Source organism: Lagopus muta, chromosome 14 (genome assembly GCF_023343835.1).
Source record: "Lagopus muta isolate bLagMut1 chromosome 14, bLagMut1 primary, whole genome shotgun sequence".
Classification (NCBI taxonomy): domain Eukaryota; kingdom Metazoa; phylum Chordata; class Aves; order Galliformes; family Phasianidae; genus Lagopus; species Lagopus muta.
This window is the reverse complement of record NC_064446.1, coordinates 11,114,911-11,133,994: the sequence shown is the minus strand read 5'-3', so window position 1 is coordinate 11,133,994 and position 19,084 is coordinate 11,114,911. Positions and strand designations below refer to the sequence as shown.

Below are 19,084 nucleotides of genomic sequence, written 5' to 3'. Positions count from 1 at the left end.
GCCCTCAGTACTGTTGCTCCACTGAAGCCACCTTGTTGGCTTCTCCACTTCTTTGCTGCCCTGGAGGCTTCACTTCTGCAGAGCTGCAGAATCACAGCCTTGACTGTGATTCTGTTTTGATATATTCACTGTTTTGAAAATACATGTAAATCTCCAACTGCAAACCCCTGCAGCACAAGCTCTGAAGACTTTCCAGAAAGTTCTTGCTACACAGAAGTCAACAAGACTGGCAAGAATGAAGTCTTACAGTGTGTGAGGGCACTTTACAGCCCATGTTCTTCTTTAACAGTTATGAGAACAGATCTCTAAGCATAGTTCCAACAAGCAAATGCTTACAGATAAGGAAATGGATGCGCACACAAAAGTAACCCTATGCTTTAGAGGTGCAAGCATGTAAATGAGATCTGCATGGCTGCTGTTTATATAGAGTGCAATTTTAGAAAACTCACAGAAAGCTGATTTTTGATTTTTATTTTTAATATACATTTGCATTGTTTCCTAGAAGATTGGGAAATTGGGCCCTGGTATTAATCCTGCTCTACAAATAGTTATGAAACCCCTTTGGCAGCAGTGACATTTTTTTGGGAGATCACAGACTTGTGTCATCTTTCTTGTTCAACCAAAAGACTTCCTTGTAACTCAGTCACTACCAGGAAACAAAACCGTTTCACTAGATTTGTATGAGATGTTTCAACTACGCTGTGACCTATGCTGAGACCATCAGGAGGTATATGTAGGCGTGAGCCATGCAGTAGCTACTGTTCCTCTCCATTTCTATTCCACGGTACAGCATGGCCAGGAGCAAGTCAGATCAGTGCATTAGATGCTATATTTAATTGTATTTTTATGGTAAATATAATTTCTCAACTAGCATTTAAAAAGATGAGGAACTTCTGAGGATCTCTGGAATATTCTGCCTGAAGAAAGGCTCAATATAACATAAAATAGCAAGGAAGCAGTAGCTTACCTGCTTGGTTTGGGGTTTGGCTGTTTCAGTTTGGTTTTTGAGAGGAATAACCAGAACATTATATTCAGAACTGCAGTTTCATGAGCTGCCCTATAAAATCTTAAATTAAACAGAGCCTGCAATTTGGATATTTATTCAGATTTTTTTCCCCCACACGTTAAATGGAGTATCATCTCTGAATTTTGCAGAGCTCTACAGATACATCAAATTTAGGAAGGTCTCTACTTATGCCCTAACACTACACCAATGTCAAAAGTCACAGTAGTAAATGATTTAGACCAGAATAGTTTTCAAAAATACATAATTGATGAAAATATTTGTCTTGTAGATTCTTCACATACCACCCAGTCCTACTACTCCAATGCTCAGTGGAATCAACACTACAATTACGCATCATTGACAAAAATATACGTACAGAAGATATTAAATATGGAAAGGCAGAAGAAAATGAATTGCATTTCTTTTAAAACATATCAGTGCTGTCATACTGAATGCATCAGGTGCACATTACTTTTCCTTTAGTAATTCTATTATTTAGTTTGGTGTAGAGTGAGCTGAGTGGTACCCTGAATTCTGAGGAAACCAGTTACACTGGCTTTGATGTTTGTGCTCACTTCACTGCTCATTACAGTGATCTCAAAGCATCCACAGAGGAACATCATGCCTGTTCTTCCTGGGATACCCAGCCACCAGACAGAGCACTTGAAGCAGTCAGTAATCAGTGAATAGTAACCAATAATAATTAATTTTCTGTTATTTTAACCATTTGTTTTCAATTTAAATGTCTAATGACTACAAATATTAAGCAATCCTTGTACAAGTAAATCCTGGTTATCATTTTTCTCTTAGCTTGTACGTTCAGTTGCTGTCTTTTGCCTTTGCTTGTGCAATACGAATGTTCACTTTACATAGAAAATTTACTTAAAACACTTTTTATGACATCCCTCAAACGCAACATAATGATTACATAGTGTGAATGGAAAGGCACTATTCCTTCAAAAAAGTATGGATGCACAACCTACTCCTAAAAGGACCAGAGAGTCATTCATACTATATATCTATGCTCTGCGTGTGCGTTTATAACTGTGTTTACTAGAAGAGACAGATGCTTCATCATGTCACACTCTTCTAATTCATCCCTAATCATTGATTCACATTTATTGAATGTCCCTCAAATGTTATTTTTTCCATAACATTTGCCCTAGAGTTCGCTTCAGCATGTGCTATTCGTTTTATGAGAGGATGTGGTTATGGTTTGGCAGAAAGGAAGCTTTGCAGTAGATGGAAAGATAAAGCTTAAAGCAGCTACGCTGCCTTTTGAATACTTTTTCTGAAAAAAAAAAAAAAAAAAAAAAAAAAAAAAAAGCAAAACTCTCAACTGTCTTCCTCCTTGTGTCTCTTTCTGGGACGAGTGCTCAGCGTGTAGGGCAGGCACCTCATGTCCAGGGAGAGGACCATTCTTTGCCCAGTCATGAATAACTGTGTGCTCCTGGAAGAGCAGCTGATCAAAAAATCCCAGCAGAAGAGAAGGACTTCACCCTCCAACTTTAAAGTGCGCTTCTTTGTCTTAACCAAATCTAAGCTGGCTTACTATGAACATCGCCATGGGGTATGTCAGCCATTTTTTCCTCTAATATTAGAGTAATGAAGGGAAGGATGAACTCTTTTCTTATATTTGAGTAACATTTCTGGTTTCTGTTACAGCACCACTTGCTGAAAATTGTAGAGTGGTCACATGGGTTCTTCAGAGCTTCTGGTCAGTGGGCATTTGGTGCAAATGGAAGAATAAGACTACATTGTGACTTCATAGAAAGTGTCTAATTCTGTTGTAGGAATTTAGCACAGGCTGTTAAAATCACTGCCTGTAGCAGCTACATGAGCCTCAATCTTACATTTCAAAATAAATTCAGCTGCCGTGCTTAACAGGCCTAGGTTTGAGTTAACACCAAAAGGGATGTGATGACAAGATACATGCTCAGATTCGGCACCGTTTCCTCAGGCTTGCATTTCCCTGATTCACTAAAAAAGAAGAAATTCAGAAGTCAGTGTGCGCCCTATTATGCTGAGTGTTCTAGTGAAGTGAGAATTATTTCCCCGTCCTGTTTAGCTGGATGTTTGCTGAGCGTCAGTATGGTTGTATATAATATTGCTCGTTTTCCTACAGTCACATAACATGCTGTTAATCCATAAAGTTCAGGCACTGTTACTGTGCACAGACCATTAATGGGGATCTTGTTGCCTTGCTATCCAGTATTGGCACCTTCAGACCATCTCACATCACTTAGACAAAGAAAATTAAGTTAAAACTGAACCCAACAAAAAGCAAAGTATAATGGATACCAGCTTCAAAAGTTAACTAACATTCTTATTTTCAAGTTATTTCTCTCAAGTGTGCACAAGATACTTTTCTTGCTTTTATTTTATGAGACTCTACTTGACTGCTACTCAAACTGTCTTTCAGTTGGCATTAAGATTTTAAGTTCTATTATAACTGTTCTATTCTAGCCTAGTTAAAATTTTCAAAAGCATTTCAAAAGTAATTCTGCTGTAGGCACTTTGAGAAGTTTCCACCCCTAGTTTTCACTGGTGCTTGGTAAGTCTTGAAGGATTTGAGGAGGACTCAACACATATTTTGCTTAGATACTTTTGCAAACTCACACTAGCTGAGTGTTTGCATCTTTAGAGACTTAGATCAGTTGGAAAATCTGATTCAGAAACTTTCAGCTGGGCACAGATTTCATGTGCTACATGATTACCTTTGGAAATTTTGTCCCCAAGCCTTCCCAAAGGTCAATTAGGCAACTCAAGAACATCTTAAAATGCTGATGAAATAAACATATAGAAGATTTTAAAAGGCATTCTGTTACATGACAAATGCAAAATCTGATTACGCACCAAGTGACAGCTGACCTACCTTTGTGTATATGTGTGTGCCTACATACAGGCTGGGAGAAAATAGTTTTAAGAGAGGGGAGACTTAGGTTAGATATTAGGAAGAAAATCTTTCTTCATAGAGTAGGGAGGCCCTGATGCTGCTGCCCAAAGAAGCTGTGGGTTCCCCATTCCTGGTGTTGTTCAAGGCCATGTTGAATGGGGCCCTGGTGTGAGGCGTCCCTGCCCAAGGGAGGGGGGTTAGAACTGGATGGTCTTTACCTAAAGACCTAAACCATTCTGTGGTACTATGATTCTGTGAATGACCATATGTATACATGTAATTACAGAGTTTATTTCCCACAAAGCAGTAACTTTTTGCTGAAAAAAATTGGCAAAAATCAGGTCACTACACAAATAGAAGGACTTTGTATTGAATGTGTAGAAAAGACTTCCTGCTGTGACATACTCCCACAAGAAAGTCTCAGCCTTTTCAGCCAAAAATTAGATCATCCTGGTCAGGCTTCCATGCTGGGAGGTCATGGCTGTTCTGGAGGCAAAGCTTAGGGCAGACTCTCCCAGCATCCTCTTGTCCTATGCTAAGAACAGAGTGAAAGCCCCAGAGAGGATTCCACAGCCCATGAGAGGACAATTACAGTACCTGCCTGACACATGAATAATGTCCATTCTGATGAGCCAACCAGTACCAAGGAGCATGCAAGAAAATCAGTGGTCTGCAGTGCTAAATCTCCAGCACAGGTTTAGGTCTGCTCCATATAGACTCTCCAGTAATTGGTGGGAGTAAGACAGACTGTGGACTATTGGAAACTGGCAGTTTGCTTGAGGTCCCTTTGCTCTGGATATACAGAAGGCAAAGCTTAATGGGTGCTAGCTTGTCTCTGCCTGCTTGCCATAGAGATGGAGAGTATCCTCAGGCATGTGTGCTGCAATGGATAGACGGGACCAGCTTCTGCCTGGGCTTTTAAAGTACTTTTTTTTTTCTCCAGGGAAATCTCTGTGGATCTGCCAGAGATTTCAGAGTTTCTTTAAGAACCCCTTACTGTACTCAAGAGTTCAGTACTATACTGTATCCCGTATTCTGTCAGTGACCGCAGCCTATACATAAATTCAGGTAAAACAATTAGCAAGTTACTAAACAATTTAAGAAATCCCAGTGGTTTCAATGATGTGACTTAAAGTAAGGCATATCCTGACACGTTAAGTACAGTTACACGTTTTGTCTGTATTTAAGGGGTTTAACAACCTGTCCATTTCTCTGGATTCAGACATCGTGAATATAAAAGGATGCATAGCTTACTGTAGCAGTCCAAAGCAAAGAAATGACCAGGCCAGGTTAAGAGGTACAGAGACGATTTAGGAAATGATATCAAAAGCTGCCAAGACATCCAACATAATAAAGGCAAATTTTTGCAATAGCTGTAATGGCATTTTCTGTCACAGCAGCACACAGCTAAACAGAAGGCACTGTTTTCCTCAGAGCCACGCATACAATCGCTGTTAATGTTAATGAAAGATATTTACATGTCTCATTAGGAGAATGAGCCCCCAATAACTGACAACAATAAGAAGCTGTGTGTTCTGGAATTCGTTATCCGGAGCACAATGCAAGGCTGTCTTAACATAAAGCTAAGCCCTGATAACAGGCACGTATTCAGCCCCTGTCTGCTAAAATACATCAGAAGTGCCTTTATTGCAACATGCAAATCAATTACATGGGCAAAAATTTTTCATTTCTGGGGACTGCTTTTATAGTTACTGAGCATGCAAGTGAATGAGCACATAGAGATATGATTTTAACTATTTCAGAGGGTTTGATCCTCACCAGAGTAACCTATAGCACACACATTTATGTGATACTCTCAGGGTCCCAGAGACACAGCACATGGATCAGAACTGCTCCTCTTGGGTTTGCCTGGTAACGTGGAGAGTGCTGTTGCCTTACTGTACCAACAATGCAAAAAAAGTCCCTGTGCCACAGTTTTCCCTCTTTGAAATCTTCTTAGTGCCTTGTCCTCTGCAGATACTGAGAAATATTTCAGAGCAGGCAAAGTTGCTTTCAACACCTGGGAAGTTCAGGCATGTGGTTATTTTTAAGGACTGAGTTCCCTCTGCCTATATATCAGTACTGTTCTTCCAACACTGGTCAGATGCTCAAGCGGTCACACAGCACAAGTCAGCCTTGTCCTGGGCTCTGTCATTCAAATCTTTGATATTCAGACATAATGATGACACCTTCAGTGCATCCAGGAAGTTCCTTTCTGTCTATGGTTCCAGGAGAACAAATGAATAAACCTGTCTGAAAAACCTTTTATCGGGATCTAAAAATGCTTTATCTGCTTCTGTTGCATTGTCTATGCTTTGTGTTACTTGCAAGAGTCCAGCTACTCACAGTAACACAACATCTCTTCATTTCTCACCCTGGAACTCCATTTTACCTTGGTTACACAGATCCTGACCTACCCATCTTCCCCTGGAAAGGCTTGTTTTCCTCACTGAGACTAATGTAAACACAGTAGGAGTTTGCTTCTGAAGATCTTGGTTTTGGTGTTCTTTCTTGTTAATTCCAATGGCTGTCCGTACCATTTCTTACCATTCAATATAAGACATTGCTTTGCATATTCTAGATACTTCAGACAAAATTATAGTCCTCATATTTAATGAATTTAAAGATGTTTTTGAAGATAACTTCCCATAAATATACATACCAGTGCATAGATGATTCTTCATAACTTACTGTGTATTTATTAACAAACCCTATTTGCTTGCCAGCATTTGCAATGCCAGCTGCCTTCCAATGTGTATCTCAAACTAATTTATTATTAATATCACTCACAAAGTAATCAGGCATGGCATCTACCTACATCACAACTGCTTTAATTATTATTTTACATTTAAAAAAAAAATCAATATAACCTTAAATAAGATGGAGACAAGGTGCAAACCTGTGTAATAATTTGAAATCCTTTAGCATCTCTATGAATATAAATGGATTTTTAAATAATCCTAATTGCATTACAGGAGTTAAGGAATGATTAAGTTAATATTGATTGCCACAATAATCCTAATTTCTATTGTAAGAATCACAATCACTGGAAAACCGGCTGGGGGACCCATCCTAATTTAGTATCAGTCTTTGTGCTCAGGGTAAGGCAGATGCCAACATTAGATCAATATTCAGAGCAGGACTGTATAGCCAACACTAAAACAAGTCAGCAGTGGCTTTGGCTAGCCACCACTTGAAACATAGAGGTAAAGTTTTCACAGCTTTGGTCTGGCACTTGTTCCAGAATATTTTACCAGTTATTATTTTTAGATATTTACAAAATTTCTGTCTATCAGAGCTGTCTCTCACACTTTCTTCTGCAGTGCGATTCTGGGTGGGAATACTGTGCTTCTGCTTTAAGCAAAATGCAATTTGTTCTAGGTCTGCTCTCTACATCATTACTAAGCCCACAAAACTGTGTTAGAATCTCATAAGGAAAAAACCTACTTTTTTATTAACTCGTTTTGTCTTCCTGAGTTTTGATTATGAGTATTTTCTACTACCACTGTCTTTGCACTCTCTGTTCTGCTCCTACTAGGTCTTTCCTTAGGTATTTATTACTCTTCAATATTCCAAGATTTTCTTTCAAAATTAATTCTGAGCAGTGTTCCCTGGGAAATGTGAAAATGTGTAAATCATGAAGCTCTAATCTTTCTTTCAATAGAGATGCTGGGGGGAAAAAAAAAAAAAAAAAAAAAAGTCCAACATTTTTTCTCTCTCTTTTTTCATCTTTAAAAAGGAATTCTTAATATGAATATGCTACAATGAGATTTTTAAATCTTTTATTAGACTTCTACTGTTGCCATTTTTGTTTCCAGTGCCTGCCTTTTCTTTATATCATAATCAGCCCTGTAAGAATGTTGTTGCAATGCCTTCCTATTGCTTTATGCTCTTTCACCCTTTCTCACCAAATTTCATCCTTTGAGAATTATACATTTTTTAATGAAAAGGTGACGACATTTAATAGATCTAACTTAGCTTCCTCCTATCATTGAACCCTTCATTCACTGCTATCCACTCCTCCCACCTTTGCAAGTCAAGATTAGTTTTGGTAAAATTTGGTAATATTTAGTAATTGATCCATATGCTTTTCTGTAACATAAAAGACTCATTTTTGTTATACTAAGAAGCTAGTTCAAAAACCAAGAATCTTTTCTGTTTCCTTAACAATGATATTGATTTTCTACTCAAACTGCTTGTGCCAATAGTAGGGACACATGCCTTGATAATCATCTCAGACAGGACAGCAATACGACTGCTGGAAGTGGCTTTGGCTGGTAGTGAAATACAAATTTAGTGAAAACGCTGGGGCCTTGCAAATGGGGGCCCAAAGAAAAACAACCTAACGCCCAAGCGTGCTTTTCCATCCAACCTTTGTATTTGAACCTTAAATTCACTTAGACCATGAAAATGAGCACTTGTATAAGGACTACAGTTTTAATCTCCCTCTGCGTCTCTTCCAGGTTTAGGGTCACATAATTCTGAAAGCCAGGCACCTTAGGAAGCCTGGACTACAGGACAGCACAACAGCCTGCTCCTAACTAGCTGCAGGCCAGGTCTTCTGAGCTCTACTGACTTTTCTGCCTGTTTCAAGAGGTTTTAAGATTTCTGTGGTTTAAAATGATTTTGTTGCAAATATAAATACCACATTTAGCCTATAGGACTTAAAAAGAATGGGAGGAGTAATTTTTCTGTAGCAGTTATTCTGAGGGAAACTGAGAATTTATCCAAGTAAAGTGAAAACAAACTGCAATTGTTTGCATGAAGCAGACTTCAACTGTAAACTGTTCTATTACCTCTGTAAACAGTATTTGATGCTGAAATTAGTTTCTGGGAGTGACAATGAGTGATGAGTGAGCTGATAGCATGCAAACAATGTGTACTAACAGCACACAGCACAACCATTAAACAGCACCATGTCTTCTCACTAGCAGATGAAATATTTACTTACTGACATAGGAGCCAGCTGTGATTCAGCATCCTCAGCAAGGTCTATGCCCAAGCCCTGCACTGTAGGTGAGGCTGCAAACAAGGAGATCTTTGCAGGTTCCTGGAAGAGCAGCAAAGTTCCTGACTGCAGCTGCTAAAGTTACATGCAAGAGCAACCACAGAATACAGACAAGCAAAGCAGACGCAGCCCTCCTAGTCACACTGCTTAAATCCATGGACGCATCTTAAGCACCAGATGCAGTTAATTTTGTTGTTAACACAATTCAATGCACTCCGGGGCAGGTTGAGCCCAACACTAGAAGACCTCTCTATCTTTAGATGTAAAAACAGCTGTGAAACAAGATATATATATATATATATATATATATATACACACTTTTTAATTAAAGTAGCAGGACAGAATAGTTGTGTCCTGCTTGTAGATATAGATATATGCGTTAAGCAGTTACATTTAGGAACTGAAATATTAAATATAACAGAGTATCTTGTGTTATTACAGCACAACACAACAGTCAGAGATCTACAGAAAATCCCAGTACTAACAATTGCTTTTCCTTTAGAGTACTTTGTATTGGCAGGCAACGCAAAGTCCCTTACAACTTTCTTTTAACATTCAAATTGCCCAAGTTAGTTTTCAAAATTCATTTGAAAATTGTTTAACTTCCAATAAAACTTCAGTCCATTGGTGTTCCTTCTAAGAATGAGAACTCAAAATACTGAACAATGTCAGAGTTCAGCAAGATTTCTGTAAATCCAGCAATCAACAGTTCTTTATATCCTAGATGTTAATGATAAAAAGAACACATGCCCCAGTGTATAGATAAGGGATCTGATAAGATAAGGGACAGAAATTAATTGTATCAGCACAGGTTTCAAGGAGGTTCAAGTTCAAGCACAAATCTTTTGGTCAGTGGAAAAATACTCTATAAGAGAATTGCTGTTAAGAATCCATCTAATTTCATGATGTTCCTCGTTACTATTTTCTATGTTCTTCTCCATTGCTCTTAGAGCCAACGCGTGCTTATGAGAGAACTATAAGTTACTGAGTAAACTGGATACTCTGCAACAGCATAGGCACAAGCAAAATCTGATCATCTCAGCAAATCAAGAAATTATACTGTAGAAGCTCAACAAGGCCTGAAGAGAATCAGAGCTGGAAAATAGTGATTTGTCACTAATTAAAAAAGGAGATGTTCACCAGCCTTCAACAAATTGAGTCCTCCATTCCTAGGAGATAGATCGTTCACAATGATTCTGCTTCACTTTGATGTAAATCTGCCTGCAAATAGACAGGCAGGTTCAGTGAAGTGGTCTGTACATTGACCCACTTATTTCCTACCAGTGGTTGAACGGTAATGTTGCATCTTGCCCTGAAAATCATGTACTCATATCCTCCATAAAATGTGTGGCTATGGTGAATATTTCTTACAGTTAAGAACAGAGAAAACAGAGCAAGCCAGGCATACATATGCTTCTGTATTATTTCTAGAGCTTAATTTAAGCTCATGAGAATGTAAAATTGTGATCTTCAATCACAACAGACCCATGAACCAAGTGGCCTGTCTCCAAGACTGGTCAGTATCAACTGGTCTGGGTAAAACTATAAAAGTAGCCTTTTACTGGAAGCTAAGAAAGCATATCTGGAATGATCTGACCATGCAAAGTCAGATATTATTTTGCCTTTTTGAGCCAGTCATGTGAGAGAAAGACTCTTCAACTTTAAATATTTCTTTTCAATCATTTTGAAATTTAAAAAAAAAGAAAAAGTGCAACTCATTGTCAGCCAAAGAAGAGCAACACAGATGCCAGCTGAGCACTTGTATTTCCAACTTTTGGAAGGTTAATTAGTTTTCATGAAAAAGCTCTACAGAAAAGGTACACATGAAGTTCTACCTTCATTCAAGCGCTGACCCAGGGCAGCTGCATTGCCTCTGCTCCCAGAAAACAGCTTGTGCCCTTTCAACCCATTTTGAACTATCCATCTTCTGAGGTTTTAATCTTGCCTATGTTTGGAGGACTGTATGTACCATTAAAAACAATAATAATAATATAAATATTGTTTTGTTTCACCACTACGTTTTCACAGAGTAAGAAATTCTTCTTACTCCTACCTCTATCCAGGCTATTCACTGGGAAGAGAGATGGGGAGCTGGTGATAAGGCACAAGAAGACTCGGGCAAGGCAAAGACCCCTCATCTACTTCATCACCAAGATGGTTAATTAAGAATGTTTCCTTCTATTCAAGCTGACAAATGAAAGCAGGGAATGTAAATCAGCCCAGAGACTTGCAAAGCTGGCACTGCTGAGAAGGCCATTAAATGCTTTTACTGATGGAAATGTTTCTGCGGTTTTGCTTGCGGAGGACTGGAATTTCCTACCTCTCTCCACTGCAGCTATAAGCTTCCTTCCCCTTTCCACCTACTGAGGGAAAGTGTCCAACTGCAGCTGGGCCTTCAGGGGGGAGCAGTGGGTGAGCAAAGAGCCATGGGCTGAGCCTGTGGTAGAGGAGGGTCTCATGTACATAGGGGCTCAGAGGTGCTGCAGGGAAACCTGCTCCTTTCAGAGGTTCCTGGCCAGGCAGGGGGACCAGCAGGCATAGCTGAGGTAGGGATGTGGCAGGCAATGGGGATGAAGTAGAGAGAAATGTGGAAAGGGGAAAGCAAACACTAGAGCTGTGGGAAGTGAGCACTGATCAAGAGTTTGGGGCCAAATGAACCCCAATTGCTCGCTTTTTTTCCTTACACCCCAAAAATAAAAGAGGCAAGTTCATATACAACTTTTGAGCTCTGTCAGCTTTGTGAAACGCAGCACACTGTCTTTCTGCCTGCTCAAGGTTCTGCCTTCTCTCTCTTTAGCTGTGGAGGTGAAGCTTTGCCCACCACATCTCTTCCTGCCATTTGGCCTCCCTCCCTTCCCTTTGCTCTTGCACTGTTGACAGTTTTTACTGCCAATTCCCTTTGATAAATAAGGTGGCATTTAGCAAAAGCTTTAAGCATCCACCAAGATTTGTGATTCTTTGGTTCAGCACATCTGATGAATCAGGACCATGAATAGCAACAGCAAAGCGTTAACCAGAAAGCAGCACATTCCCCTGACTGTACAGCCCCATATCTCACAAAATATGAGACGTTTGTGAAGCAATGAGTACAGAACCGCAGTCAGGAAGCACAGTCGTGCACAGCGCTGGGTTCACTGCTGACTCGTTGCCCTCCCGTGGCCCTGCTTCTTCCCATGTTTGTCTGACAAAGGGCTGGCTGGACCCAGCAGGATGTGAGCTGATGGGAAAGGATTAGTGGGCCACTGGTTGAGTTGCATGTGCTGGTTGAGTTGCAGTGCTGGGGGCTGTGTAGGCTGAGCACGTGGTAAAAAGCAAGGTGGCTCTTCCATTAAACGAGCACTGTAAGAGTCCTCTTCTGTGCTGTAGGGTAGGACTGTGCAGGTGGAAATTACTACAGAATAGTTCTAGTACGGAAATTCCCACCTACTTCTTCCAAAGTTAGCACTACCAGTACCTAAGGAAATAGAAACCATTGCAATCATTTCTAAAACTGCTGGAGCTGGTAGGCAAGAGGAGGTGAAACACCAGAGTTGAACACCATAATGCACTGAGTTTGCGATGCACTCAGCTCCATTCGGTGCTGCTAGCTTCCCCTTCCCGTATTGCAAATAATGGCTTGAAAGCAATAAAGCAGGACATACTGATCTGCACACACTGTGCTTTTCCTCTTGGGACAGCAGTGTGCCTGGATTATCTTTCCACACACATTACTCAGCAAGACAACTGATGGTTTTTCTGACCAACCAACTAAAACATCTATTTAATTATACTCTGGGCAGACTGAAAACTACAAACAGAGATCTCTCAGTATGTTTAGTCTGGCCCTCTTAGAAACAAGTCTCTGAGGTTTTGGAGACCATTTTTAAGAGGTCTTTTCTCTCTCCTCCCTTCCAAATGGTTCAGTTGCTTTTGTTAGATTAAAGCAGTCAGGCATCACAAAACTAGGGGTATGGTTAGTTCCCAGGCTCGCTGCTGGGTAATGCCTGGTTTTGTGAATGGTAATTTCTACAGTTTGTGCTGCTTCAGGACTATAATTGCTTTCTGTCAGCAAAGTCCCATCTGTGGAGGACCTGCTAGGCAATACAGCAACTGTGGCACACAGCCTGATGTGCTTTAACTTGAGGTGATGGGGGCTTTTTGCTGAAATTACACAACTAGAAAGAGCTCAGGAGGTGGAGTTGCAGGACAACTGCATAAAGCTCCTCGAGAAGGCTGGGCCCTGTCTTTCACTGGAGAATGGAAATGTGTCAACAAAATCTCTACAGCGAAAGAGTAGAGACTGTGACTGCAACAGGCACCATCAACTCCGAAAGCCTCATGTGTGGTTAAACCCTGGGTCTTCACAATAATCAGCTAAAAGAGAGCTCAGCATTAACAAAATTGAAGGGTTTTGTAGGAAATAAATGGCTTTGTTTCTCGTGGCAGAGTGGAAGTCCCAGGGGTAGAACAAATGATAGAGGAGGTTGTGGAGAATAGATAGAGGAAGCCAAATCTGGAAGAAAGAACTGAACAGACAAGAATGAAAGAAAATGCAGTGCAGGGAGGCTTTCTAAGATTTGGCAGTGCTCTTGCTAGTCAATTGATTTTTAAATTTAGAGCTGTCTTACAGCCTTGAGTTTATTGATTAAAAAAATCCCATTCCACCCCACAGAGCTATATAGGCAAATGACAAATACAAGAGACAGACTTGGCAACAAACCCAGAGGTGCTGGCTGAGCTGCCAGCACATACAAGAGATATATACACCAACAAAGTCTGGCAGGAACAATGTGATACCACGCTGTAATAACTTCCCTCTCTTTCCTCAGGTCCAGGTATATAAGGGCAAAGTATGAAGCTCTTGCAAAAATAATCTTTGCAGTGTTCTTTGGGTGGCAGATCTGAGGTGGGAGAATGTCAATGTTTCATCCCTACTGAAAATGAAACAAAATAGGAGACTGGTTTGTCTCCGAAGAGCAAACACACTTGTAATGAATCCCTCAGAAGCGTGCACCAGATAGCATCTGATAGCTTCTGCTGGCATTTTCCTTGTCCATCTCTCTTGCTGGAGCTGATTGCTACTATCTGGGAGCTACAGGCAGTGCTTCAGTGGGAAATAAGGCATGCCGAGAGCAGCTGGGATACGGGGTGTCCATTCTGTTCTTACCCTCCCCTGACTGGCTATTCTGTTATCTGGCTATCTGGCATCTAATGAATAATCACACAGCAGAAGCTGACAGACAAGTAGTCTTGTAGGCAAGTTTTTCGGTGTATTATTTATTTTAAAATTTCCTGATATTTTCCTTAAGCTAAAAACCTAGAAAGACCAAAAACAGAGATGTGTTTTTTTTCTTAGCAAATACAGGCAGTAAAAATATTATATTTTAGATAATGCTCCATTTTGAAAATCAAAGTACCCCAAAGTTTTCTTTTAATAAAGTATATTGTTTTATAGGTTTTCTCTATGAAACAAGAGTGTTAACAAACCACAAGTTTCATGAAAGTAGTTCTTTTTTGGTTAAAAAGAGATCTAATTTTGTTGGAAGGAAGAAATAAAACCTGAATTTCAACCCAAAGTTCTGACTGGTTCTCTAAGAATCCATGTGCTGAGCTGAAATATATCTGTGTGCAGGTGTTTATGTGCCACGTACATAGAGGTGACATATATGAGAATAATTCCTTGTACTTATACCTACTATATCATCTGGTTCATCTCTATCAAACTTAGAAATCTCCTGTGGACATCTCAGTCTTGTCTCATTACGTACATAATCCACAATCACTGACCTTAACCAAGTGCTTCTATCTGTCTTTTAGAAAAAAAGGACTTTGAAGGGTTCTGTGGAACTTTCCAGGATTAAATGTGTAGAAATTGTGAAAAGTGACATCATCATCCCCTGTCAATATAAATATCCCTTCCAGGTGAGTCTGTCTGTTGGATATACTGATAAATGATAGAACTTCTTTCTGTCTTTCACTGAAATGCTCCTGTACATTGCAATCCTTAATGAAGTCAACACTGAGATGAATGTTATCAAACGAAGAAAAAGCAGAGAGGTTTGAAGAGAACTAAGGACTCAAAGACTCAGTAATCAGAATTTTATCTCACTGGTGACAATACTTTTCATGATAATTACTCATGATAATCATGAAATCATGATAATATGAATTTCCACGAATACAGGACAATCTGTTCACAGATGACTTGAAACAATCCGAGTGTTACAGCCTTGTCTATGGGTCTTTAGGAGCACCAAAAGGTGCTGTTTTATGCTGCAAACAGCTGCTGACGAGCAGCCTGATAGCACAGCTCGTAGCCAGGGCTGGTTGGGATCTGCCTAACTGGGGAAAGCTTGAGGAGGGAACCTCATCTGCTCTTTCCTCCCTTCCCAAATTATAATGCAGCTTTCCTGGGTAAGCATGGATGGGAGAAGGAATAAATGTTCAGATCTGCTAGTTCTGGGTCTGAATTTCCATCTCCATCTCCACATCTCCAGTTCTACAGGAAGAACAAAATAAAGTGCGGGTAGTGCCGGTACTGGTGAGGTGGTGGCAGAGGCTTTGTTGTGTTGGACAGTGTTCTGCCAAGGTCAGGGGAATTCTGCTGGTGTTCCATCTGAATTTTATCCCAGAGTCAACTCTGCAATATTTTGTTAAACGATATTGTCCATTTTGTCTGAAGCATCTCAATGCACCTGGCTGTAAACCTCCAGAGGAAGCACCAACGTCCCTTCATTGTCTCAGTGTGGCTCCTCTGGCAGGTCAGCCCCTTGCAGAGTAGCTGAAGGGAGGATTTTGTGCAGTTGTGCATGCTCATGGCTATGTTTTCTGGAGATCTGCTTGCTATGCATTTCAAAATCCATCTTAAATTGTCAAAACATTCTACAGACACAACTGTAATATCAAGAAGAGTGTGTTTAAATGAGTGGGAATTATTCCCCCCTTGTTTTTATTTTTTCTTTAAACAGAGGTTATAATTTATCTCTCTGTAGACTGCAAAGCAACTGAGTCACATAGCTGTCTGCGTGTGCCTGCAGGGGCATCAGGCCAGGAGATAGCAAATGCTTCCTGTCATTTAAACAATTATTAATGTTGCCTCATCTACACTGCTTTAAGCTTTGAAAAAAACAGATACTGTCTTCTAGAAATCTCTGTTCAAAGACACTGGTTGAAGTTTTTTCAAAGTGTTTGTGCATCAAAGAGTCCAGGTCTCATTTGGATTTAAATTCTTGAGATAAATATTGGAAAACAAACTTAGATTATGTGTTACATCACATTTTAGTCCCAAATAAAGTCATCTGATTAAGATTCTGAGTCATTTTTGTTCCTGTGATGATTTCACTCTCTAGTCTGAAACTTCACGAATGTTCTGTATTTCTCTTCCATCATTTTGTTCATCACTAAGGACAAGTTTGTGAAACCAGCATCCTGACTGCTTGTTGCTCATCTGCTCTAGTTTCTTATTTCCCCACCATAATCCTAGTGAAAGATAGCAAATACTTTAGAGTGATAGTAGTACAGCGAATCCCCAGGGCATCGCTTGGGATTTACACTGACTAGAAAAGCTAATTTGGCTCTTAGATGTTAAGTGAAGATGTCTTAAAAGAAACTGCTGAGAAACAGATGTCATTTCCCTGGAGGTGCTTCAGAAGAATAGGCTACAGCTGCATGTAGTGGGCTGGCTTCTGTGCACAACAAAGTTACAACATCTCCATTGGTTTTACTGGCATTTCTTATCAACAAAAAACTGATTAAAAAATAAAAATAAAAAATTACCCATCTAGAATTCTTTCTTGATCAAGTTTTGTACTCAATCTTAGGTAAGTAAAAGGCACTGAGGTTATGGGATGCCTCTGAACAGGCCCTATGTATTCCATGTGTTCACTGCATTGTTTTGTATGGATTTACGTAGTTGACATGGGGGTTGCTGCTTGTTTCTTTCCGAGGTTCCACCATGCCCAGGATTGTTTCTAATGGCTGGCTCCCATCTTTATTCCCCTTTCCAGATTGTCCATGATAACTACATCCTCTATGTGTTCGCACCCAACCGTGAGAGCCGGCAGAGATGGGTCTTTACACTGAAGGAAGGTAACAGAACCCCTAGGCCCACTTAATTGTTGAAGTTAGTTATTCCTGGTCATTTTTCTCAAAAGCTAAAATGCCAAGAAAACATGCAAGAGGAGTTGATTTCTTACATCTAAACATGCAAAGTGGTCATTGGGAACGCAGCTATGGAAACAAACACATTTGCAAATGTTGTGGGTGTGTTTTCAAAAGCTTTGAAAAACTTGGACATGTAATCCAAGTTACAATATTTTCTGGGTAGATTTCTCAACACTGATTAATAGCTACTTTGTTTAGATGGCAACCTTCTTAGAGAATCATGATTATTAAGAAACATTTTTGTGGGTAGCTTTCATTTCCTGTTCACCTCTCGAATTGTTCTGTGGTTCATTACAATGATTCTGAAGTGAAGGTACAATAACTAACCGCTGCGTGAAGGAAGAGATACTTTAGATACATGAAAATTGCACCCTGATTCCCTCATAGCTTTCTCCTGCTTTGTAACGTGAGCTGCTGTTTAGTTCATTTTGAAAACTTTAAGCCTGTTTGAGTTATTATTAAGTTCATGCACTTGGTCTTACAATCAGTTATTCCCCTTCTAGGCTGTACCTGTTCTGAGTTCCTTGTTTACCATCTCTTCTAGTTCAGCATGTTGAGACAATCTGAGTGGTCAACAACAATTTTATTTGAACTGATCAAACAGAAACAGGCCAGGATAGTTTTGTCTGTTTGTTTTGTGTTGTTTTTTTTTTCTTTGTCTTTTAAAGAAAATTATTAGGGCAAATAGTTTCAAACCAAAGGACCTTTGACTGCTCATACAGAGATTCACAGCTGACATCTACACATACAAACATATTTAGAGCTGGTGAATCCCAACTGGTGCAGCTCCTTCTGAACACCGAGCAGAGTTGGTGTCCTATGTACATACATACTGCAGAGATGCAGTTCACTATGAGAATCATCAGTACCTGGTTGTACCAGGTTTTCTTTCTGTTTCTGAAACCTTCTTTCTGTGGTTTTGGTGTTTAACAGTTTGAAGAGAGAAAAGGATCAGGCTGATAATATTCACATAGAATAATGGTTTGAGAAAAAATAAGAAGATTCTTCAGTGCAGATTATTTCTGTTCAGTTCCATGTATTTTGCAGAGATTATGTCAATAAAAACAAATCCACTTTTTCCTCCTTTCTTCTCTTACTGTAACACTTTCCAGAAACCAGGAGCAATAACAGTTTGGTCTCAAAGTATCATCCAGATTTCTGGATAGATGGCAAGTGGAGATGCTGTGCTCAGACAGAGAAGATGGCAGTTGGCTGTGTAGAGTATGACCCCACCAAAACTGGTATGAGATTTCTTTAAGAGCCTCTTGACCCTGAAAATATTTATTCCTAGAAAAAGTAAAAGATTAAATCTGTCTTGTGCAGAACATGAAAGTATACCCTGTTACATTTTGATCAAGAGACATGCTGCTGTCTTCTTTGAATGTTCCTTGTTTTGGCTTATTTTTCACTACACGTTACTCTTTGTTTTGAATTAATATTTTCCTCTGTAGAATGCTTTGTTCTGTCTGAGGAGTGAAACTGAAACCCAAGAACTTGATCAGCTGTGGTCCTTCAACAAGCCTTAACAACAACTTTTTAAGATATCTGCACTCCTTCCCACGTGTCCTATTTTGTCCTTCCCACATTTCCTCTGTAGTATCAATGGTGATGTAAGTGCTGGCAGATAGGGAAGTCAAACATTTTACACTCAAGACTTTTTTTCCCCTTGCATTTCTGTGATTCCTTATGCAGTCTGCACATCAGTTTCAAACCCGTGCTAGCAGGTGCAGCTGTTGGCACATCTTACTCTAAACGACCAAAGCTAGCTATTCTATTTCTGTAGGGTTTGTCTATTCCTGATTCAAATTAGCTTTCTTGATTTCATTTCAGCCTCAAAGAAGCCTCTTCCTCCAACTCCTGAAGATAACTGGGTGAGTGCAGCAAGGCATGCAACACTGTCCTTAGTGTCCTGTATGTTTAACTAGCAGAGGTGCAAATAAGTTCAGTAATGTTCGTCATGGAGCAGTGACCTAGAATATCAACTATGATAATATTCCCTGGGCTTTTCTCTTCCCTTTTCTTTTTTTTTTCT

The 19,084-nt window shown here is 39.8% G+C and overlaps 1 protein-coding gene across 1 annotated transcript in view; it reads left to right on the top strand.

The window, feature by feature from the left end:
- The first annotated feature begins 2,380 nt into the window (after positions 1 to 2,380).
- Positions 2,381 to 19,084, top strand: part of ITK (IL2 inducible T cell kinase) — a 31,866-nt gene continuing 15,162 nt past the window's right edge. Inside the window, exons 1-5 of the mRNA XM_048960880.1 lie at positions 2,381 to 2,576; positions 14,707 to 14,811; positions 16,896 to 16,977; positions 18,165 to 18,293; positions 18,883 to 18,923. Of these exons, the coding sequence (XP_048816837.1) occupies positions 2,406 to 2,576; positions 14,707 to 14,811; positions 16,896 to 16,977; positions 18,165 to 18,293; positions 18,883 to 18,923 (528 nt within the window). The 5' untranslated portion in view covers positions 2,381 to 2,405. The remainder of the gene's footprint in view (positions 2,577 to 14,706; positions 14,812 to 16,895; positions 16,978 to 18,164; positions 18,294 to 18,882; positions 18,924 to 19,084) is intronic.